The sequence below is a fragment of the Thamnophis elegans genome, chromosome 4 (assembly GCF_009769535.1).
Source record: "Thamnophis elegans isolate rThaEle1 chromosome 4, rThaEle1.pri, whole genome shotgun sequence".
NCBI classification, from domain to species: domain Eukaryota; kingdom Metazoa; phylum Chordata; class Lepidosauria; order Squamata; family Colubridae; genus Thamnophis; species Thamnophis elegans.
Window position 1 is genome coordinate 139,054,101 of NC_045544.1, and position 22,037 is coordinate 139,076,137.

General features: G+C 47.9%; 1 protein-coding gene across 1 annotated transcript in view; it reads right to left on the minus strand.

Annotated features, from left to right (window-relative positions):
- Nucleotides 1-1,567: 1,567 nt before the first annotated feature.
- Nucleotides 1,568-22,037, minus strand: part of AKAP10 (A-kinase anchoring protein 10) — a 67,986-nt gene continuing 47,516 nt past the window's right edge. Inside the window, 8 exon segments of the mRNA XM_032216367.1 lie at nt 1,568-2,816; nt 3,376-3,474; nt 7,141-7,193; nt 8,197-8,279; nt 10,247-10,356; nt 14,909-15,088; nt 17,005-17,149; nt 19,858-19,994. Coding sequence (XP_032072258.1) covers nt 2,811-2,816; nt 3,376-3,474; nt 7,141-7,193; nt 8,197-8,279; nt 10,247-10,356; nt 14,909-15,088; nt 17,005-17,149; nt 19,858-19,994 — 813 coding nt within the window. The 3' untranslated portion in view covers nt 1,568-2,810.

Consider the following 22,037-nt stretch of genomic DNA (forward strand, 5'->3'; position numbering starts at 1 on the left):
GAGTTTCATTCATAAAACAATCCTGCAGGTTTTGATACACCCCCAACCCCCAGAGGTAGCTCTTTCTTTCTTTCCTTCTTTCTTTCTCTTTTTCTTTCTCCCCCCTTCTTTTTCATTTTTTCTCCCTCCCCTTTCTTTTTCGCTTTCTTTTCTTTCTGTCTTCCATTTTCTTCCTTCTCTCCATTCTTTTCCCTTCACTTCTTCCCTTTCTCTCTCCTTCCCACCCATATTTATTTCTTTCTCCCTTCTTTTTTTGCTTTCTTTTCTCTCTGTCTTCCATTTTCTTCCTTCTCTCCATCCTTTTTCCTTCTCACTTCTTCCCTTTCCTCTCCTTCCCACCGTTTTTTTTCTCCCTTCTTTTTCACTCTTTTCTTCCTCTCTTCCATTTTCCTCCTTCCCTCCATTCTTTCTTTTTCTTTCTCACTTCTTCCCATTCTTCCCCTCTCCCACCCTTTCTTTTTCTCCCTCCCCTTTTTCACTTGTCTCCCATTGTCGTCCTTCTCCCTCCATTCTTTTTCTCACTTCTTCCCTTTCTCCCCCTCATTTTTTCTCTCCCTCCTTCCCTTTTTTCTTCCTTCTTTCTCTCTTTCTTTTTTCCCCTTTCTCATTTCCTGTTATTTTGTCAAGCCCATGTTTCCTTTTATTCACCTCTTGATCCTCACTTGTTCTGAATTTTTGGAGAAACCTGTGTCATAGCGTAGATGCAATAGTTTTCCTGCTGTTTGCAAGGAGGCAGGCTACCTTTCATCTATTGATCTAAAGGGAGATACCAAATCCTGGAAATTGCATTGAAAAAATGGCTTCTTTGCTGGTGATGCCGTGGGGTTTGGGGAGGACATGACTTTCATCATGTTTTATTCTTTTGGTCTCTGAGGTCTGGCTGAAAGAATTGCCTGCGGAGGGATTTCAGCTCCTTTCTGAAGGCCGAGAAGGGAGCCCTTCAACAGGATGCAGGAATAAGAGCAACAGAGTTGAAAGGGGCTGTGGAGGTCTTCTAGTCCAACCCTCTGTTTAGGCAGGAAACCCTATACTATTTCAGACGATTAAAAATGCCCCAAGGAAGAGGGAGTCAAGCTATTCTCCAAGGCACCTGAGGGTAGAACAAGAAGCAATGGGTGGAAACTAATCAAGGAGAGAAGCAACCTAGAACTCAGGAGGAATTTCCTGACAGTGAGGACAATGAATCAGTGGAACAAAAGTTGCCTCCAGAAGCTGAGAATGCCCCAACATTGGAAGTCTTTAAGAAGATGCTGGATAGCCATTTGTTTGAAACGGTATAGGGTTTCCTGCCTGAGCAGGGGGTTGGACTAGAAGACCTCCAAGGTCCCTTCCAACTCTGCTATTGTATTGTAATATTGTATTTCCCCCGATTTAAGCCAAAAGGTATGCAGCAGAAAGAAAACCACACAGAGAAAACGGACACAGGTACCAAATTTATATATATATATATATATTTATATTTCAATCAAAACACAATTAAATATGGTTTGAGTACTGGAATACTTGGGTATTAGATGATAAGATGGTACACAGTACCAAAGAAACTCATACATATTTCGCTTCTTGACGGCGTCTCGCTCCAGCCGAAACCAGAAAAGTGATGTGCGTTTAGTCCATTCCCCTTTTCCAAGGGCTGGAGACCAAATCAAAAAAAAACTTTCCTAAAAGTAGTTTTGAGATCATAAATCCTTTTTTTTTTTTTGCTTTCTTTTTTGCACAAGTCTTCAGGAAACAAACGCCAACGGGAACGTAAAAAAAAAAGAGAGAAAAACCTTCGCAAAGGAATAAAAACATCGCAACAGAAAACAAAATAGCAGAAGGGGATTTAAAAAAAACACCCTATAAGCACGACGGGAGTAGATTTTGTCTCAAGTATTCCAAACTTTTTGTAAAACGTCTCGCGTGTTGCACGCGCTGGAGATCGGAGGAAGTTTCGGATTTATTTGTAGAAAGGAAAAAGGGGGAGAAGGGGAAAAGAAAAAGGAAAACCAACCCCACAAATTGCATTAACGGAGAAGTGAGAAAGGCAGGAATCTGGGAACAATTCAGCCAAAAACTGAACGGACGTCTAAAAACCGGGCGAACAGTCGTCGTTTTCACCTTCATGGAGACAAAAAAAATAAAAAAATAAACAGGAAACACACAAAAGTTCATTGCTTATTATTATTATTTCCTTGCATTTTTTTCTCTCAGATGGCAGCAATGTTGCTCCGCAGTGTGAGGGAGAGGCATGGAGTTGCGCGGGTTTTTTTTTGGAAGGCAAGAAGGGAAGGAAAAATCGTTTTGTCTCCAACTCCTTCTTTTTTCCCCGAACTGGCCCAAATGCGCGGGAGAACAGAATCCAGTTCATGGAATACTTCATTATTCCAGGATCATTCCAAAACGGTTCCAGACTGCTCCCCGCTTTCCCCACCCCACTGCGAAGCCCTCTCCGACATACCGAAGGTGCCCTGAGCCTTTCTGATTGCAAATGTCTTTTTTTAAAAAAAAAGTTTGCGATAACAACAATATCAACAACAACAACCAAAAAAATCGCAGCTCGGAAAACTAAGGGGCGATTTTTTTCGTTCTCCGTGCCTCACTCTAGTCCAGAAAGGAGAACCCTTGGTAGGAGGCGATGGGGGAAATCTTCCTTCAATTGGCTCTCCAGAGAGAAAGGAAAGCCTTCTTTCTTCCCCAGCACAAAGGGGGGGATGCACCCGCTGATTAGGGTGTGGGGTGCTAGGAGAGCAGCTGTGAGAAGGGGGTCTTCGGGGAGGAGGGGGAGAAATCCGGCTCCGCTTCACTTCATAGGCAGAAACTCCTGAAGATCATAGCTGTGGAAAAAATATAGAAAGAAAAAGGGATGGTTAAAAAATTTGGTTCCCCTCACACAGTCGTTCCTGACTCTAGGGGGCGGTGCTCATCTCCGTTTCAAAGCCGAAGAGCCAGCGCTGTCCCAAGACGTCTCCGTGGTCATGTGGCTGGCATGACTCAACGCCCGAAGCCGCATGGAACGCTGTTCCCTTCCCACCAAAGGTGGTTCCTATTTTTCTACTTGCATTTTTTACGTGCTTTCGAACTGCTAGGTGGGCAGAAGCTGGGACAGGTAATGGGAGCTCACTCCGTTATGCAGTGCTCGGGATTCGAACTGCTGAACTTTCTTTTTTTTTTTTTATAATTTTTTTAAATTTTTTTGTTACATAAACAAAACTTTCTGATCAACAAGCTCAGCGTCTTGGCCACTGAGCCACCCCCAGAATTCCCAACCCATCATTCTTTAAGATGGATGCATTTCCACTCCCAGGATCCCACAGCCAGCCGGGGAGTTGAAGTCCACAAGTCTTAAAAGTTGCCAAGCTTGGACCATCCCTCTTGTGGCAGCTCAACCATTACCTTAGTCACCTTTTCAACCGCTGCCTCGGGGGGTTGTGCCTGTTGCATGACGTCGTTGACGATCATCTTGGCTATCCTCCACGCCATCTCCTCTTGGGCCTAGAAACAGGGAGGAGTCCGTCAGCACAGGGCCAGGCGTGAAATCCTCCCGGTTCGGCCCGAACCGGTTGGGGACGATTGTTCTTGGTTCTGAGAACCAGTAGTTAAAAAAAAAAAAAAAGAGCTTCCGATACGGAGCCGCACGATCGTTTCTTTCCCGCCGATTCGCCAGAACCGGCAGGGGAAAAAATGCTTTCTAAAGTGGGGGAAAAGTTGGCCACGCCCACCCAGTCACATGACTCTTCCCCACCCACCAAGCCACGCCCACAGAACCGGTGGCAAAAAAATGTTAGATTTCCCCACTGCACAGGGCATTCTGGGATTGTGTCTAGCGAGCAGACAAAAGCGATTGTTCTGTCCCAGCTCCCCAAATACCACAAGCCCCATGAAGTTAATTCAAAGATTCGTTCATTAGGAGCGCCGGCAGACCCGGCAAAAAGTTTCTCTCTCTCTCACCGCAGGCTGAGAAGTCCGTCCGGCAGGGGAGATGAATATTTGTCTGCCACATCTATTCATCTCTGCCACCTGCTTTCTATCTCCAGAGCTAGGGTGGGGGCTTCATTAGCAGTGGTGACTCTTCCATCCCGAGGACCAGCCCATAGATCTCCACTGCTCTCCTCTCCTCTGCCACATCTATTCATCTCTGCAACCTGCCTTTTATCCCCAGAGCTAGAGTGGGGATTCATTAGCAGTGGTAGCTCTTTCGTCCCGAGGACCAGCCCATAGATCTCCACTGCTCTCCTCTCCTCTGCCACATCTATTCATCTCTGCAACCTGCCTTTTATCACCAGAGCTCGAGTGGGGCTTCATTAGCAGTGGTAGCTCTTCCATCCCGAGGACCAGCCCATAGATCTCCACTGCTCTCCTCTCCTCTGCCACATCTATTCATCTCTGCAACCTGCCTTTTATCACCAGAGCTAGAGTGGGGCTTCATTAGCAGTGGTAGCTCTTCCATCCCGAGGACCAGCCCATAGATCTCCACTGCTCTCCTCTCCTCTGCCACATCTATTCATCTCTGCAACCTGCCTTTTATCCCCAGAGCTAGAGTGGGGATTCATTAGCAGTGGTAGCTCTTCCGTCCCGAGGACCAGCCCATAGATCTCCACTGCTCTCCTCTCCTCTGCCACATCTATTCATCTCTGCAACCTGCCTTTTATCCCCAGAGCTAGGGTGGGGGCTTCATTAGCAGTGGTAGCTCTTCCGTCCCGAGGACCAGCCCATAGATTTCCACTGCTCTCCTCTCCTCTGCCACATCTATTCATCTCTGCCACCTGCCTTTTATCCCCAGAGCTAGGGTGGGAGCTTCATTAGCAGTGGTAGCTCTTCCGTCCCGAGGACCAGCCCATAGATCTCCACTGCTCTCCTCTCCTCTGCCACATCTATTCATCTCTGCCACCTGCCTTTTATCCCCAGAGCTAGGGTGGGGGCTTCATTAGCAGTGGTAGCTCTTCCGTCCCGAGGACCAGCCCATAGATTTCCACTGCTCTCCTCTCCTCTGCCACATCTATTCATCTCTGCCACCTGCCTTTTATCCCCAGAGCTAGGGTGGGAGCTTCATTAGCAGTGGTAGCTCTTCCGTCCCGAGGACCAGCCCATAGATCTCCACTGCTCTCCTCTCCTCTGCCACATCTATTCATCTCTGCAACCTGCCTTTTATCACCAGAGCTAGAGTGGGGGCTTCATTAGCAGTGGTAGCTCTTTCGTCCCGAGGACCAGCCCATAGATTTCCACTGCTCTCCTCTCCTCTGCCACATCTATTCTCCTCTGCCACCTGCCTTTTATCACCAGAGCTAGAGTAGGGCTTCATTAGCAGTGGTAGCTCTTCCGTCCCAAGGACCGGCCCATAGATTTCCACTGCTCTCCTCTCCTCTGCCACATCTATTCATCTCTGCAACCTGCCTTTTATCCCCAGAGCTAGGGTGGGGGCTCATTAGCAGTGGTAGCTCTTCCGTCCCGAGGACCAGCCCATAGATCTCCACTGCTCTCCTCTCCTCTGCCACATCTATTCATCTCTGCAACCTGCCTTTTATCCCCAGAGCTAGGGTGGGGCTTCATTAGCAGTGGTAGCTCTTCCGTCCCGAGGACCAGCCCATAGATTTCCACTGCTCTCCTCTCCTCTGCCACATCTATTCATCTCTGCAACCTGCCTTTTATCCCCAGAGCTAGGGTGGGGCTTCATTAGCAGTGGTAGCTCTTCCGTCCCAAGGACCGGCCCATAGATTTCCACTGCTCTCCTCTCCTCTGCCACATCTATTCATCTCTGCAACCTGCCTTTTAGCCCCAGAGCTAGGGTGGGGGCCTTCATTAGCAGTGGTGACTCTTCCATCCCGAGGACCGGCCCATAGATTTCCACTGCTCTCCTCTCCTCTGCTACATCTATTCATCTCTGCAACCTGCCTTTTATCCCCAGAGCTAGAGTGGGGGCTTCATTAGCAGTGGTAGCTCTTTCGTCCCGAGGACCAGCCCATAGATTTCCACTGCTCTCCTCTCCTCTGCCTTCTGCACATTTATGTGTCAGGCACTGGACCCAGCTTTTCCTCCTCTTCCTCACCAACCACCTCCAGACCTGGGGACTGTTGACTCTCCATCTGAGGGCTGATGGACGGCCCTGGGTCCGCCCCACTCTCTCTGCCAGCTCCATTCCCTCTTCCCCCTTGAAGCTATCAGGTTGCCTTGATGCTCCCCGACACCTCCTCCTCTTCTGATTCGCCTGCTGACAACAGCTATACCCCAAGGTGTAGGCCTCCCGCTCCAATTCATCTGGGGCCCAAACTATATTTTCAAACCAGATTTGATGGGCCACTATGCAAATGACGTGCCCCTACCTTCCAATACAGGTTGTCCTCAACTTACGGCAATTGAGCCTCACATTTTGGTTGCTAAGTGAGACAGTTATTATTAATTGAGTTTGGCCCCATTTTTCTACCTTCCTTGTCATAGTCGTTAAGTGAATCCGAATTCTCCATGGACTTCGCTTGTGAGAAGGTCGCAAAAGGGGATCACGCAACACCTCCCGCTCTCTCCCGGGACATTGCAACCGTCATAAGTACATGTCAGTTACCAAGCGTCTGAATTTGGATTATGTGACGATGGGGATGCTAGTCGTAAGTGTGAATAATGGTTATAAGTCAGTTCTTTCAGTGTCCTTGTAACTTTTGGTGGTTTCTAAATCAAAGGTTGTTAAAGTTCTGTATTTGTTTAATGGCTGTTCAAAGTTACTAAGGGGTTGAAACATGTGACTTGGGAGCAGTCCTCAAACTTATGACCGTCACATCTGCATGATCACGTCATCAAAGTTAGGGGGATTGACAGCTGGCATGTATTTACAATGATTGCAGCATCCAAGGGTCATTCTAGGCAACCATCCCAAGTGGCTTCTGATAAGGCAATGGGGAAAGACGGATTCACTTAATGACCACCTGACTCACACAACGACCATGGCAAAAAGGATGATAAAATTGGGTCTGGCTCACTTAAGGAACGAATCAACCTGATCCGAGGGTTCACTTCCCAAGTATTCAGACGGGCTTCTTCTGCAACCATTTTTAAAAAAATTCTGGGGAAGAATATTGAAGAAAAACCTGCCTGGTCTCCAGAGACGCAATGGAGGGTCTCTCTAAGTCACCAAACAAATCCCCCCCCCCCAATAAGTAGTACGCCCCTTACCTCATCTGTATTTCCTTGCACCCATTTCTTCATTGCTTGTGAAAACATGGACCCTGGCAAGAGAGGAAAAAGAAGGACTCAGAAATTACATGTTTTATGGAGTCAACAGGGCTGGGGGATTCTGGGAGTGGAAGCCCACCCCTCTTAAAGCATTCTGCCTGGGGGATTCTGGGAGTGGAAGTCCACCCCTCTTAAAGCATTCTGGCTGGGGGATTCTGGGAGTGGAAGTCCACCCCTCTTAAAGCATTCTGGCTGGGGGATTCTGGGAGTGGAAGCCCTCCCCTCTTAAAGCCTTCTGGCTGGGGGATTCTGGGAGTGGAAGTCCACCCCTCTTAAAGCATTCTGCCTGGGGGATTCTGGGAGTGGAAGTCATCCTCTCTTAAAGCATTCTGCCTGGGGAATTCTGGGAGTGGAAGTCCACCCCTCTTCAATCATACTGGCTGGGGGATTCTGGGGTGGAAGTCCACCCCTCTTAAAGCATTCTGCCTGGGGGATTCTGGGAGTGGAAGTCCACCCCTCTTAAAGCATTCTGCCTGGGGGATTCTGGGAGTGGAAGTCCACCCCTCTTAAAGCATTCTGCCTGGGGGATTCTGGGAGTGGAAGTCATCCTCTCTTAAAGCATTCTGGATGGGGAATTCTGGGAGTGGAAGTCCACCCCTCTTAAAGCATTCTGCCTGGGGGATTCTGGGAGTGGAAGTCATCCTCTCTTAAAGCATTCTGGATGGGGAATTCTGGGGTGGAAGTCCACCCCTCTTAAAGCATTCTGCCTGGGGGATTCTGGGGTGGAAGTCCACCCCTCTTAAAGCATTCTGCCTGGGGGATTCTGGGAGTGGAAGTCAACCCCTCTTAAAGCATTCTGCCTGGGGGATTCTGGGAGTAGAAGTCCACCCCTCTTAAAGGATGCTGGCTGGGGAATTCTGGGAGTAGAAGTCCACCCCTCTTCAATCATACTGGCTGGGGAATTCTGGGATTGGAAGTCCACCCATCTTCAACCTGCTAAGGCTGAGCAACCTTGGCTTAGGAGAATCTTCTCCTGAGGAGGAAAAGGCAACTCACCTTTGGACTTCTTGATGTCCGGCTCTGGCTCCGATTCCCTAATGAACTGGCCCAGGTCGCTCACGCGGCCAAATGTCATCTTCCTGCAGGAGGAGGAGGAATAGTGGCTTGTTAGCTAGGAGCGCTTGGGGGAGGTGGCAGCCGAGATGGGGAGGTGAACGGCAAAGAATCCACCCAGCTTCAAATCCCAACATTTGACCTGGAAGGCTATTATTTTTCCCCATGTCAGAGACGAAGCCCTTGTTCTCCGACCTTCACCCAAGAAGTGAAAAGGAATTGAAAGCTGACCGTGGGAAAAGTAGAACCGTACCGTGAAGGAGGGACTTGAACAAGGCTACACAGCCCACCCCTTGAAGGAAGCGGAAACCAAATGGTCGTAAGTGCGAGGGCTGGCCGTAAGTCAGTTTATCCAGCTGTTGTAACTTTGGAGGGAGGCTAAGTGAACGGTCCTAAGTTGAGGACTACTTACCGTATTTTTCGGGATATAAGACGGACTCCCCGCCCCTAAAAAAGGGTGAAAATTTGGGTGCGTCTTATAGCCCCACCCACCCGCTGGCGCCCACCCTTTGGCCTCTGCCTCCCAGCAATTTGCCTCCTTGCAGCAAACAGCAAAAAGCCTGTTTCAGTTTCAGCACAGTCTGATTAGCACAAGCAGCTGATTGTTGGTCGGCCTCCCGACCATCAGCTGTTTCAGGCTGCAGGGACTGCTATTGCCGCTTCTGCGTGCCCCGTTTACGGCCTCCGTATGCCCCATTTTCCGCCCATTCTGATCCCCGCCACCTGGAACAGGTGGAAAATGAGGCGTACAGAGGCGGAAAATGGGATGCGGCGGCCAAAAATGGGGCCCACGAAGGCGGCAATAGGCAATCGCTGCAGTGTGAAACAGCTGATCATTGGGAGGCCGATCCAATTGACAATCAGCTGCTTGTGGTAATCAGGCTGTGCTGAAACTGAAACAGGCCGTTTGATGCAAGGAGGCAAATTGCTGGGAAGCAGAGGCAGCCTTTCCCCCCCCCTTGTTATCCTACACAAAATCCAGGTGTGTTTTATACTCCGAAAAATACAGGTATATTACAGAGTAGGATAATTCAAACTTGAAAGCCTCCTCCAAATTTGTCACGTCTTACCGTAAAGAAAATCAAGACGGGATTATCTTTTTTTTTAAAATTATTTTATTTTTATCAATTTCATATATACATTCACAATTATATGATCTCATAACTGTTATTAATAATATGTATTTATAATAATTTTCCCCTACTGTTGACAATATACTTGACGATTGCTTTTTTAACATCCCATAGATCCATCTTATCTTACAACGGTCCTACTTCTTCTTCCCTCCCTCCCTCTTTCCTTCCCTCGTTTCTTCTCTCCTACTCTCCTTCCTTCCCTCCTTCCTTCCCTCCCTCCTTCCCCTTCCCTCCTTCCTTCCTTTTCTCCTTCTCTCCTTCCTTTCCCTTCCTTTCCTCCTTCCTTCCCCCCTTCCTTCTCTTCTACATTCCCTCCTTTCTTCTCTCCTTCTCTCCTTCCTTCCCTCCTTTCTTCTCTCCTTGGATTTTGCACAGCAAGCAAAACAGCCCCTGCCCCCTGCGTGACAACAGTTCCACATTTGATCGACAAGTGGGAACCAAGTGACTGGCTGTGGTTTATCTTCTCTCCTACTCCCCTTCCTTCCCTCCCTCCTTCCCCTTCCCTCCTTCTCTCCTTCCTTCCTTCCCTCCCTCCTTCCTTCCCCCTTCCTTTCCTCCTTCCTTCCCCCCTTCCTTCTCTCCTACATTCCCTCCTTCCTTAAGACGGGATTATCTTGAGTTTCTTTCTCACTTTTCCTTCTTATTCTTTTCTTAGCAGCTTTCTTTTTATCTCTCTGAAGCTCTGCTCCAGATTTCTTTCCCCAAAAGGGGCCATCCAGATGTCAGACAGACATTTTAAAAAGCCCCAACGCCCCATCCCAGGTTTCCGTAGCCCTCGGCTGATCTCCTCCAGGTGCAGGAGAAGCATCTGCCTGGCTTCCCAGCTGCTGCTCGGCATGGAAAAAAAAAACCCTTACCCCGCGTAGGTCCGCTGATACAGAGACTCGGGATCCAGGCTGGCAACATCGACAATTATTGCTTCATCAAAGTTTTTCAGGATTTTGACGTTGGCCTTTTTGAAGCTGGGCTGTGATGTAACGTTCGGGTATTATGATTCGGAGAACGAAGAAGAAGGAGGAGGGGGAAGAAAAAGAGAGAACCTCATATAACTCTAATCTGATTTAAACTTTTCATAAAAGGATTGTCTGTATCTAATCTCTCTCTCTCTCTCTAACTAATCATTGTATCTGTCTATTTATCTCTCTCTCTCTCTCTCTCTCCTCCTGTATCTATCTAAGAGCCGAGGTGGCGCAGTGGTTAGTGTGTAGTACTGCAAGCCACTTCAGCTGACTGTTATCTGCAGTTCGGCGGTTCAAATCTCACCGGCTCAAGGTTGACTCAGCCTTCCATCCTTCCGAGGTGGGTGAAATGAGGACCCAGACTGTGGGGGCGATATGCTGACTCTGTAAACCGCTTAGAGAGGGCTGAAAGCCCTATGAAGCGGTATATAAGTCTAACTGCTACTGCTATTGTTATCTATCCTATCTCTATCATCTAGCTGGCTAATCTATCTAATTTGTCTGTCTATCTAATCTTTCTCTCTCTCTCTCTATCAAATATCTCTATCTAATCTGTCTGTCTGTCTCGAGCTAGCTATCCCAACCTACCCACCTAATCTGTCTTCTATTTCTATACCTATTTCTTCTCTCTCTCTCTCTCTCTCTCTCTCTACACATCTGCCTACCTAATCTGTTTATCTATACCTATCTGCCTATCTACAGTATATCTTTCTGTCTGTCTATATCCACCTATCTATTGTCTATTCTATCATTTCTCTCACCTCCTATCTTCCATATCTATCTGTCTGTGTCTGTCTTCATATCTATCCATCCATCCAATCTATTAATCTAATCTAATTCCTGATCTCTCTACACATCTGCCTACCTAATCTGTTTATCTATACCTATCTGCCTATCTACAGTATATCTTTCTGTCTGTCTATATCCACCTATCTATTGTCTATTCTATCATTTCTCTCACCTCCTATCTTCCATATCTATCTATCTGTCTGTGTCTGTCTTCATATCTATCCATCCATCCAATCTATTAATCTAATCTAATTCCTGAATTCATGCTGGCTGGGGGAATTCTAGGAGTTGAAGTCCCCAGGTCTTAAAGTAGCCGGATTTGGACAACACCCCTGCCTTAAGTCGCATAAAAATGAAATATTTTTTTCCCCCACTCGCTTTAACTTCTCTGCTTCAAATTGAGCCTCCCTGCCTGCCTTGAGTCGCCCATTGTTGGTAACCTGATTTCCTCTTTTTTCGCTGGCCAGCGACCCTTGAAGGCCGATTTAGCTTTTCTGCCAAGCATCCACACCGCTAAATGGGTTGATGGGCCTTTATTGCAGAAGGCTGCAGACGGGGCGCGATGCACACCAGGGGTGAAATCTACTTAACTTCGCTTCCGGTTCGCAAATGTGAGCGCTCATGTGCCACCTCCACGAATAAGCTGTGACGCGCGATTTAGATCACCGTACTTTTCGGAGTATAAGACGCACCGTTCCCCCCTCATCCTAAGAACGAGGAAATGTTGGTGCATCTTATACACCGAACACAGCCATTTCTGGCCTCCCGAAGCCCCGCACCCCATTTTTGCAAAAAACAGAGGCGTTTTTTTCTTCTTCTAGCCCCCAAGGAGCCCTCTGGAGGTTTCAGCAGAGCTGGGGGAAGGGGAAAATCCCCCCCCCCTTTATGTGAAAGACAGCCCATTTTCTGCAAAAACGGGGGCATTTTCTCCTTTCCCCGCCCTGCTGAAGCCTGCAGAAGGCTCTTGGGGGCCGGGGAGGGCAAAGGTTTTTTGCACTCTGCAAACGTCCCAAAAACGGCCCATTTTTCACAAAAACAGCCCAATTTTTTTTTCAAAAAAAGGGCATGGATAGCCTTTAGGAGGCTTATAGAGTGCTCCTGGGGGAGTGGGGTGGCAAAAACGAGCAAGAAATGGCCCATTTCTCACTCATTTCTGCCCTCCCCAGCCCCCAGGAGCACTCTGGAATCCTCCTAAAGGCTATGCACGGCCATTTTGGTGAAGGGGCGGAGGTTCTGGAGGCAAAAAATGCTGTATTCAGTGTATAAGATGCACCCAGATTCTCAGCCTCTTTTTGGAGGGGAAAAAGGTGCATCTTATAGACCAAAAAATACGGTACCTCTTCAAAATCTCGGTGCGTCTTATACACCGATGCGTCTTATAGTCCAAAAAAAAATACGGTAGCTAGAAAGCAGGAAATTCGACAATTCTGGCTAATCTAAATCACGTGACACAACTGATTGTCGGAAATACTGGTTGTCTCGAACCGGTAGCCTTTTTACTACCGGTTCGAACTGGTAACATTTCACCCCTGATGCACACCTCCTAAATCTAACTGCGCCCTCTGCAGAGGTTTGTGTCTTCCTGTCGATTGATGGATGCCACTTCCTGTTCTGTGGTTTGCTGTTTGAATTTCCCCCTGGCTAGATCTTTAGATTTGCAGAAATACCGTGTTTCCCCAAAAATAAGACAGGGTCTTATTTCCTTTTTACACACAAAATGTGGCTTGGGCCTTATTATAAACTTATTATGAGTTTATTGTTTTGGGGTTGCCGGGCGGCTGCTCTCTTGCGAGCGGGCTCCCAAAGAGCCAGGCACAGCCTCAGGGGGCGAATGGCTGTGTTGCGCTCTCGCAGCAGCGCAACACAACAGCCATGAAGTGACCACACTCATGAGCAGTCACCCCCCCAAACCCCCTTTCCAGCCGGGCACAGCAACATTCACTGACCTAGGGGTATCGCCAAGCCGCATGAGCGCCTGTTCACCACCGCCCGGCTCTTATGGCTTGACGCCTTCGAAATGGCAGTGAATGGCACTCTGCACAGCTGGAGGGGGGGGGGTGTTGCACAAGCGGCTGTTCCGCTGTCGCTCATGCGCCTGCCAGCCTCACGATGTCCTGGCCCAGCTCTCTCCACAGAGCCAGGGCACCTCCGCTGCCACTGCCGTCACTGTTCTTCTCTTTCAGAAAATTCCTCCTTATTTCCAGGTTGAATCTCTCCTTGATCAGTTTCCATCCATTATTCCCTGTCTGGCCTTCAGGTGCTTTGGAGAATAGCTTGACCCCCTTCCTCCTCTCTGTGGCAGCCCCTCAAATATTAGAAGGCTGCTAACCTGCCTCCCCTGCTCCTTCTCTTCACTAAACTAGCCATGCCCAGATCCTGCAACCGTTCATCATTATGTTTTGGCCTCCAGTCCCCTAAAATCCTCAGTTGCTCTTCTCTGCGCTTTTTCTGGAGTCTCAACATCTTTTTTATCGTGGCACGACAAAACCGCACTCGACTAAGCCGCGCCCGATTAAACCGCGTCGCTGACGTCATCAACAGGGCGACAACAGCGAGCGCGGAGAAAGAAGGGCGCTTTAAATAGCGCTTTGAAAGCAAGCCGATTCAACTTAAGGTAAGGGTTAGGTTTAGGGTTAGGTTAAGGGTTAGGGTTAGGTTAAGGGTTAGGGTTAGGTTTAGGGTTAGGTTAAGGGTTAGGATTAGGTTTAGGGTTAGGTTAAGGGTTAGGGTTAGGTTTAGCGTTAGGTTAAGGGTTAGGGTTAGGGTTAGGTTTAGGGTTAGGTTTAGGGTTAGGTTAAGGGTTAGGGTTAGGTTTAGGGTTAGGTTTAGGGTTAGGTTTAGGGTTAGGTTAAGGGTTAGGGTTAGGGTTAGGTTTAGGTTAAGGGTTAGGGTTAGGTTTAGGGTTAGGTTTAGGGTTAGGTTAAGGGTTAGGGTTAGGTTTAGGGTTAGGTTTAGGGTTAGGTTTAGGGTTAGGGTTAGGTTAAGGGTTAGGGTTAGGTTAAGGGTTAGGGTTAGGTTTAGGGTTAGGTTTAGGGTTAGGGTTAGGTTTAGGGTTAGGTTAAGGGTTAGGGTTAGGGTTAGGTTTAGGGTTAGGTTTAGGGTTAGGTTAAGGGTTAGGTTTAGGGTTAGGTTTAGGGTTAGGTTAAGGGTTAGGATTAGGTTTAGGGTTAGGTTAAGGGTTAGGGTTAGGTTTAGCGTTAGGTTAAGGGTTAGGGTTAGGGTTAGGTTTAGGGTTAGGTTAAGGGTTAGGTTAAGGGTTAGGTTAAGGGTTAGGGTTAGGTTTAGGGTTAGGTTTAGGGTTAGGTTAAGGGTTAGGGTTAGGTTTAGGGTTAGGTTTAGGGTTAGGTTTAGGGTTAGGTTAAGGGTTAGGGTTAGGTTAAGGGTTAGGGTTAGGTTAAGGGTTAGGGTTAGGTTAAGGGTTAGGGTTAGGTTTAGGGTTAGGTTTAGGGTTAGGTTTAGGATTAGGTTTAGGGGGGTTAGGGTTAGGGTTAGGGTTAGGGTTAGGTTTAGGGGGTTTAGGTTTAGGGGTTAATTTTAGGTTTAGCGTTTACAGCGTGCTTCTGTCTCCGCGCTGTTGTCGCGCCGTTGATGACATCAGCTACGCGGTTTCGTCGAGCGCGGTTTAGTCGAACGCGGTTTTGTGGTGGAACCCTTTTTTATAGTGCGGTGACCAAAACTGGACGCCGTACTCTAGGTATAAGTAAGAATACTTAAAGGGGTTTTTTTTTGGGGGGGGGGAAGAAAGGTGACCAACAAGTTTCAACCGAGCACCTGGGAAGCAGCCCCGCTCTCTGCAGCACCCACGTGGGAGTAGTGGTCGGAAACGTTGCCCGGACCGTGAGCGTGGAAGGCGAGGCCTCCGCCGCCAAACTCATCTCCCCGGACCGAATGGATGAGGTCGTTCAAGTATTTGTAATAAAGGTTGCTGGACAGGAAGCTGGGCAAGAAAACCTGCAGGGGGAGAGAGAACGGAAGGAGGGTGAGTGGCCACCAGCCCCCATCCTTAGGAGAGAATGTTGATAGCTCGGAATTGAACGTGGCGTCCTCGAGGCTCCTCTGAGGCGGGCTGGGGGTTTTGTTTTGCAGATGTTTTCGTGACCCAGATGGGTGACATCATCAGTGCTAGGAGGGAGGGGGGTTTGCAGAGGGGAAGAGGAGGAGAAGAGGGGACAAGGGTGAAGAGGTGGTGGAGGAGGAGGAGGACTGTGGGGTCCTTGGCGCTCCGTGAGCTTGGTGGTTTTCATGCAGACATTTCATTACCATACTAGGTAACATTATCAGTGCAAGAAGGGAGAGCTGTTCGTGGAGTAAAGAAAGAGAAAGGGAGGAAGAAGAGGAAGAGGAGGAGGAGGAGGAGGAGGAGGAGGAGGAAAAGCACTGTTGGGTCCTTGGTGCTCTCTGAGCTTGGTGGTTTTCTTGCAGATGTTTCATTACCCAACTAGGGAACATCATCAGTTGAAGAAGGGAGAGCTGTTTGGAGTAAAGAAGGAGAAAGGGAGGAGGAGGAGGAGGACTGTGGGGTCCTTGGCCCTCTGTGAGCTGGGTGGTTTTCTTGAAGACATTTCATGACCCAGCTAGGTAACATCATCAGTGCTAGAAGGGAGGAGGAGGAGGGGAGGGAGCAAAAGGACTGTAGGGTCTTGGGTGTTCCCTGAGCTGGGTGGTTTTCTTGCAGCCATTTCATGACCCAAGTAGTGAACATCATCAGTGCTAGAGGGGAGTGGGGTTTGCAGACTGGAGGAGAAGAAGAAAAGGAGGAGGAGGATTGTGAGACTGTTGATGCTTGGTAGGTTGTTGTCCAGACATTTCATTACCAACCTAGGTAACATCATCAGTGCTAGAAGGGAGGAGGAGGAGGAGGAGAGGGAGGAAGGGAGGAAAAGGACTGTGGGATCCTGGGTGTTCTCTGAGCTGGGTGGTTTTCTTCCAGACATTTCGTGACCCAGCTAGGTAACTTCATTGTTGTTTTCCACTGGCACCCTGCGGAGCTGGCAGCAGATTCAGGCAGTGAGGAGGGTTGGGGAGGAATCTGGGCCAGTCCTGGAGTCTGGGGAAGGCTCTGATGAGGGCTCCATGTGGGAGGCAGAGAGGGGGCCAGGGCCGCCTGACAGTTATCAGCTGCATTCGGAGCCTGACATCAGCGAGGCAGAAGAACATGGGGAGTCTGTTCCCAGTGTGTGCAAAGCCTGCTGGCTGGGGGATTCTGGGACTTGAAGCCCACCCCTCTTAAAGCATGATGGCTGAGAGATTCTGGGAGTGGAAGCCCTCCCCTCTTAAAGCCTGCTGGCTGGGGGATTCTGTGAGTGGAAGTCCTTCCCTCTTAAAGCATTCTGACTGGGGAATTCTGGGAGTGGAAATCCTCCCCTCTTAAAGCCTGCTGGCTGGGGGATTCTGGGAGTGGAAGTCCTCCCTCTTAAAGCATTCTGACTGGGGAATTCTGGGAGTGGAAATCCTCCCCTCTTAAAGCATGATGGCTGAGAGATTCTGGGAGTGGAAGCCCTCCCCTCTTAAAGCCTGCTGGCTGGGGGATTCTGTGAGTGGAAGTCCTTCCCTCTTAAAGCATTCTGACTGGGGAATTCTGGGAGTGGAAGTCCTTCCCTCTTAAAGCAGGCTGGCTGGGGAATTCTGGGAGTGGAAGTCCTTCCCTCTTAAAGCAGGCTGGCTGGGGGATTCTGGGAATTGACACCCATCATCTAAAAAGATGCTGAGCTTGAGGAATTCTGGAGATTTAAAATAAAGCGATCTCCATCCCCATCAAGCAGGGAGTTCACCCCGCAGCCGAGAGCTCCTCCGTCTCCTTAACCAGATCTCTCCACGTCCTGTTGGACTCTTTCAGGGCCGCCCCTGATCCCAGGGCCCATCCTCACCTTCTCCATGGTGGTCCAGGCCTGTCGCAGCGGAGTGGTGAAGCAGTTGGGGAGGGGTCCGCCTTCCCTGCAGATGTTGGACTCAATCTCCATCCGCACGGAGTCATCGAAGCCGAGAGGGTGAGTGGACTGAAGAGAGAAGTACCTATTTGGAGTGGAGAGGAAAAGGCAGAGAAAGAAGGGTAAGACAACTGTTGTGGCCAGCCAGCAGAGTCAGACAGTGAGGAGGTTGGGGAGGAACATGGGCCGGTCCTGGAGGCCAGGGAAGGCTCGGACCGGGGTTCTGCATCGGAGGCAGAGAGGGGGCTGAGGCCGTCTGGCAGTGATTAGGTGCCTACAGAACCAGACAGCTATCTATCTATCTATCTATCTATCTATCTATCTATCTATCTATCTATCTATCTATCTATCTATATATATATATATATATATATCTAGGTATATCTATCTATCTTTCTATCTATCCATCCATCAATCTATCTCTCTATCTCTCAATCTATCATCTATCAATCTATCTATCTCTCAATCTCTCTCTCTATCTATCTATCTATCTATCTATCTATCTATCTATCTATCTTTCTATATCTATCCATCCATCCATCTATCATCCACCCATCTATCATCCACCCATCTATCATCATCTCTCTCTCTCTCTGTATATCTATCTATCTATCTATCTATCTATCTATCTATCTATCTATCTATCTATCTATCTATCTATCTATCTCTATGTATATCTATCTTTCTATCTATCCATCCATCCATCTATCTATCTCTCTCAATCTATCATCTATCAATCTAGCTATCTATCTATCTCTCAATCTCTCTATCGCTATCTATCTATCTATCTATCTATCTATCTATCTATCTATCTATCTATCTACCTACCTACCTACCTACCTAATCTCTCTCTCTCTCTCTCTGTATCTATCTATCTATCTATCTATCTATCTATCTATCTATCTATCTATCTTTCTATATCTATCCATCCATCCATCTATCATCCACCCATCTATCATCCACCCATCTATCATCATCTCTCTCTCTCTCTGTATATCTATCTATCTATTTATCTATCTATCTATCTATCTATCTATCTATCTATCTATCTATCTATCTATCTATCTATCTCTATGTATATCTATCTTTCTATCTATCCATCCATCCATCTATCTATCTCTCTCAATCTATCATCTATCAATCTAGCTATCTATCTATCTCTCAATCTCTCTATCGCTATCTATCTATCTATCTATCTATCTATCTATCTATCTATCTATCTCTATGTATATCTATCTATCTATCCATCCATCCATCAATCTATCTATCTCTCTCAATCTATCATCTATCAATCTAGCTATCTATCTATCAATCTCTCTCTCTATCGCTATCTATCTATCGCTATCTATCTATCTATCTATCTATCTATCTATCTATCTATCTATCTATCTATCTATCTATCTATCTATCATCTATCCATCTATATCTATTTATAGATGGAAGATGGGCCAGTCCTGGAGTCTGAGGAAGGCTCGGGTGAGGGCTCTGTGTCGGAGGCAGAGAGGGGGCCAGGGCCGTATGCCAGTTATCAGCTGCCTTCAGAGTCGGACATCAGTGAGGCAGAAGAACAGCTGGAGCCTGTTCCCATTGTGCGCATGTGCAGAGCTGCCAGAAGAAAAGAACAACTCAGAAATCAGGATCAACTTGGGAGTAAAGCCACAGGTGGACGGTGAATGGCCCCTCCCAGAGGAAATAAAAGAGGAGCGAAAGGGGAGTGGAGTTTGCAGGAGACAATTTGTTTGTTCGGTCGTTAGATTCGTTTCAGGAGTGTGAAGATCTGTCCGTGAATTTCAGAGACTCTGTGCCCAGCCTTTCCTGGCACAGCCCCTCCTTTGGAAAATATTTGCATGGCAGCTTTCCAAGGTAGATAAGGTCTGTGGTCCTAAATTCACCTTTGAAAGACTGTTTGCCAGGCCTTGGCTGAATGTGAACGAGAGCAATTCACATTCTTTGAATAAAAGGGGTTTTGCTGGGGATCAGGAATCTGCTTCGTGTTTTTTGGGGAATCCTCGGTCAGAACAACAACAAAGGTGAAAAATAGCTTCATATCTTTTGAAACATTTCTGACTCAAATTTTGGAGTCGCCCCCCCTGAGATGGTGTTTGTCAATCTGGGGGTTCAGCCTGTGTGTGTGCGTGTGCGTGCGTGTGTGTGCATGTGTGTGTGTTGGGAGGCGAAGAAAGAGTGAAACATGACCCCCCCCCCAGCCCTTTGGCATCGAGACTACAGGAAGCCGCCAACTTATAACAGCAACCGAACCCAACATTTCTGTTCCTAAGCGAGACTGCGGTTAAGTGGATTTGGTCTCACTTTACGACACTCCTCTCGCCACGTTTGTTAAGGGAATCACTGCAGTTGTTAAGCGAGTAAGACGGCTGTTAAGTGAAGCTGGCTTCCCCGTGGGCTTTTGCTTGTCAGAAGGCCGCTAAAGGGAGTCAGGTGACTCCGGGATGCTGGCTTTGACCCTGCTCTCATCATCATAGCAATAGCAGTTAAGACTTATATACCGCTTCATAGGGCTTTCAGCCCTCTCTAAGCGGTTTACAGAGTCAGCATATTGCCCCCAACAACAATCCGGGTCCTCATTTCACCCACCTCGGAAGGACGGAAGGCTGAGTCAACCTTGAGCCGGTGAGATTTGAACAGCCGAACTGCAGAACTGCAGTCAGCTGAAGTGGCCTGCATTACTGCATCCTAACCACTGCGCCACCTCGGCGCAGGGCTGGCCAGATAGAAACCAGGGTGGCTGCTGGGTGAGGTGGGGAGAAAGAGAGGCGTAAGAGTGGGGCTCACTTATCATACAGGATCATGGCATCGTTCTGGGCCTCCTGCCCGTCGTACTGGCCTTCCTTGGCTGCCAGCTGGGACTGGAAATTGTCTGCGGCCAGCCAGAACTGCAGGATGTTAACGGCGTCTTCTTTCTCCATGAACTGGCAAAGACAAACAGGGGAAGGTGAGCACAATGGTTCTTGCTTGAAGTGCGAAAATTTCCCTCTGGGTGGGAAAAGGGGAGGGGATGAGAAAGGGGAAAAGGAAAGGAAAGGAGTGGAGGAAGAAAGGAAAGAGAAATGAAGGAAGGGAGAAGGAGGAAAGGAAAATAAAATGTTGGAAGGGAAGGCGAAACAAGGAAATGGGGAAGACGGAAGGAAGGAAGGAAGGAAGGAAAAAGGGAAGGGAAGGGAAAGAGAGAAAGGAGGAAAGGGGAAAAAGTAGTGATGGATGAGTGGGTGAAAAGAAAGAGAAAGGGAAAGGAAAGAGGGAAGGGAAGGGAAGGAAGAAGGAAAGGAAAGGAAAGGAAAGGAAGGGAGAAGAAGGAAAGAAAAGGAAGGGAAGGGAGAAGGAAAGAAAAGGAAAGGAAGGGAGAAGAAGGAAAGAAAAGGAAAGGAAGGGAGAAGAAGGAAAGAAAAGGAAGGGAAGGGAGAAGAAGGAAAGCAAAGGAAGGGAAGGGAGAAGGAAAGAAAAGGAAAGGAAGGGAGAAGAAGGAAAGAAAAGGAAAGGAAGGGAGAAGAAGGAAAGAAAAGGAAGGGAAGGGAGAAGAAGGAAAGAAAAGGAAGGGAAGGGAGAAGAAGGAAAGAAAAGGAAGGGAAGGGAAGGGAGAAGAAGGAAAGAAAAAGAAGGGAAGGGAGAAGAAGGAAAGAAAAGGAAGGGAAGGGAGAAGAAGGAAAGGAAAGGTAGGAAGGAAGGAAGGGAGGGAAAGGAAAACAAAGGAAAATGTTGGAAGGGAAGGCGAAACAAAGAAATGAGGAAGACAGAAGGAAGGAAGGAAAGAAGGAAGGAAGAGAAAGAGAAAAGGGAAGGGAAAGGAAGAAAAAGAGGAAGAAAAGGAAGGAGGGAATGGAAAGGGAAAACAGTATGGATGGATGGGTGGATAAAAGGAAACAGAAAGGGAAAGGAAAGAGGGAAGAAAAGGAAAGAGGGAAGGAAGGGAGATGAACAGTGAAAGGAAAAGGAAAAAAAGGAAGAAAAAGAAGGGAAAGAGGCAGGGGAAAGGAAGGAAAAAGTTCCTCACGAAGCATTTACCCTTAAAAACAAAACAAACAGCATCATTGAGGCAGTTTTATATTGATCTCCGGCATACAAAAATCCCATCGGGAACCGAGAGATGCTCTTTCTTGCACGCCAGAGAGGAAAAAAAGGACACACCAATGAAAAACACCACAGACTGTGCAATAAAGGGAAAGGTTTCACAACCAGCAACACAAACCAACACCTTAAGGCAGAAAATAAAAACTTCTGGGCGAAGAGAAGCGCAGAGCGGGGAGGTTTTGTCTTTATTTTGCTATAAATACAATTTGACAATTGGCCAGACGTTTCCCCAGATGCCAAAATACAAATTCTGCTCCGGTTAAATTTAGGGCGGCTTTTTTCACACCCCCAGCCGGACACAAAAAGATTCAGCAGGGAGGCGAGAACGAGTGTTTCTCAGGTGTGCAAAAGCCCTCGTGCATAGAGAACCGTCTAATACTGGCAGTCCTTGACTTATGACCACAATTGAGCCCCCCCCCCCCAAAAAAAATTTCTGTTACTAAGTGGAAAGTGTTGGTTAAGCCAGTGTTTCTCAACCTTGGCAACTTGAAGATGTCCGGACTTCAACTCCCAGAATTCCCCAGCCAGCGAATGCTGGCTGGGGAATTCTGGGAGTTGAAGTCCGGACATCTTCAAGTTGCCAAGGTTGAGAAACACTGGGTTAAGCGACCCTTACATCATTTTACAACCTTTCTCGCCGTGGTTGTTAAGTGAATCACTGCCATTGTTTTAGTTAGTCACCCAGTTCTTAAGTGAATCCAGCCTCCCCATTGGCTTGGCTTGTCAACGGGGGTCGCGTGACACCCCCCCCGGGACGCTGCAACCGTCATAAATATGAGTCGGTCGACAGGCATCTGAATTTGGATCACGTGACTGCGAGGATGTTGCAACGGTCGCTAAGGGTGAAAAACAGCCATAAGTCACTTGGTTTCTGGGCCGTTGTAACT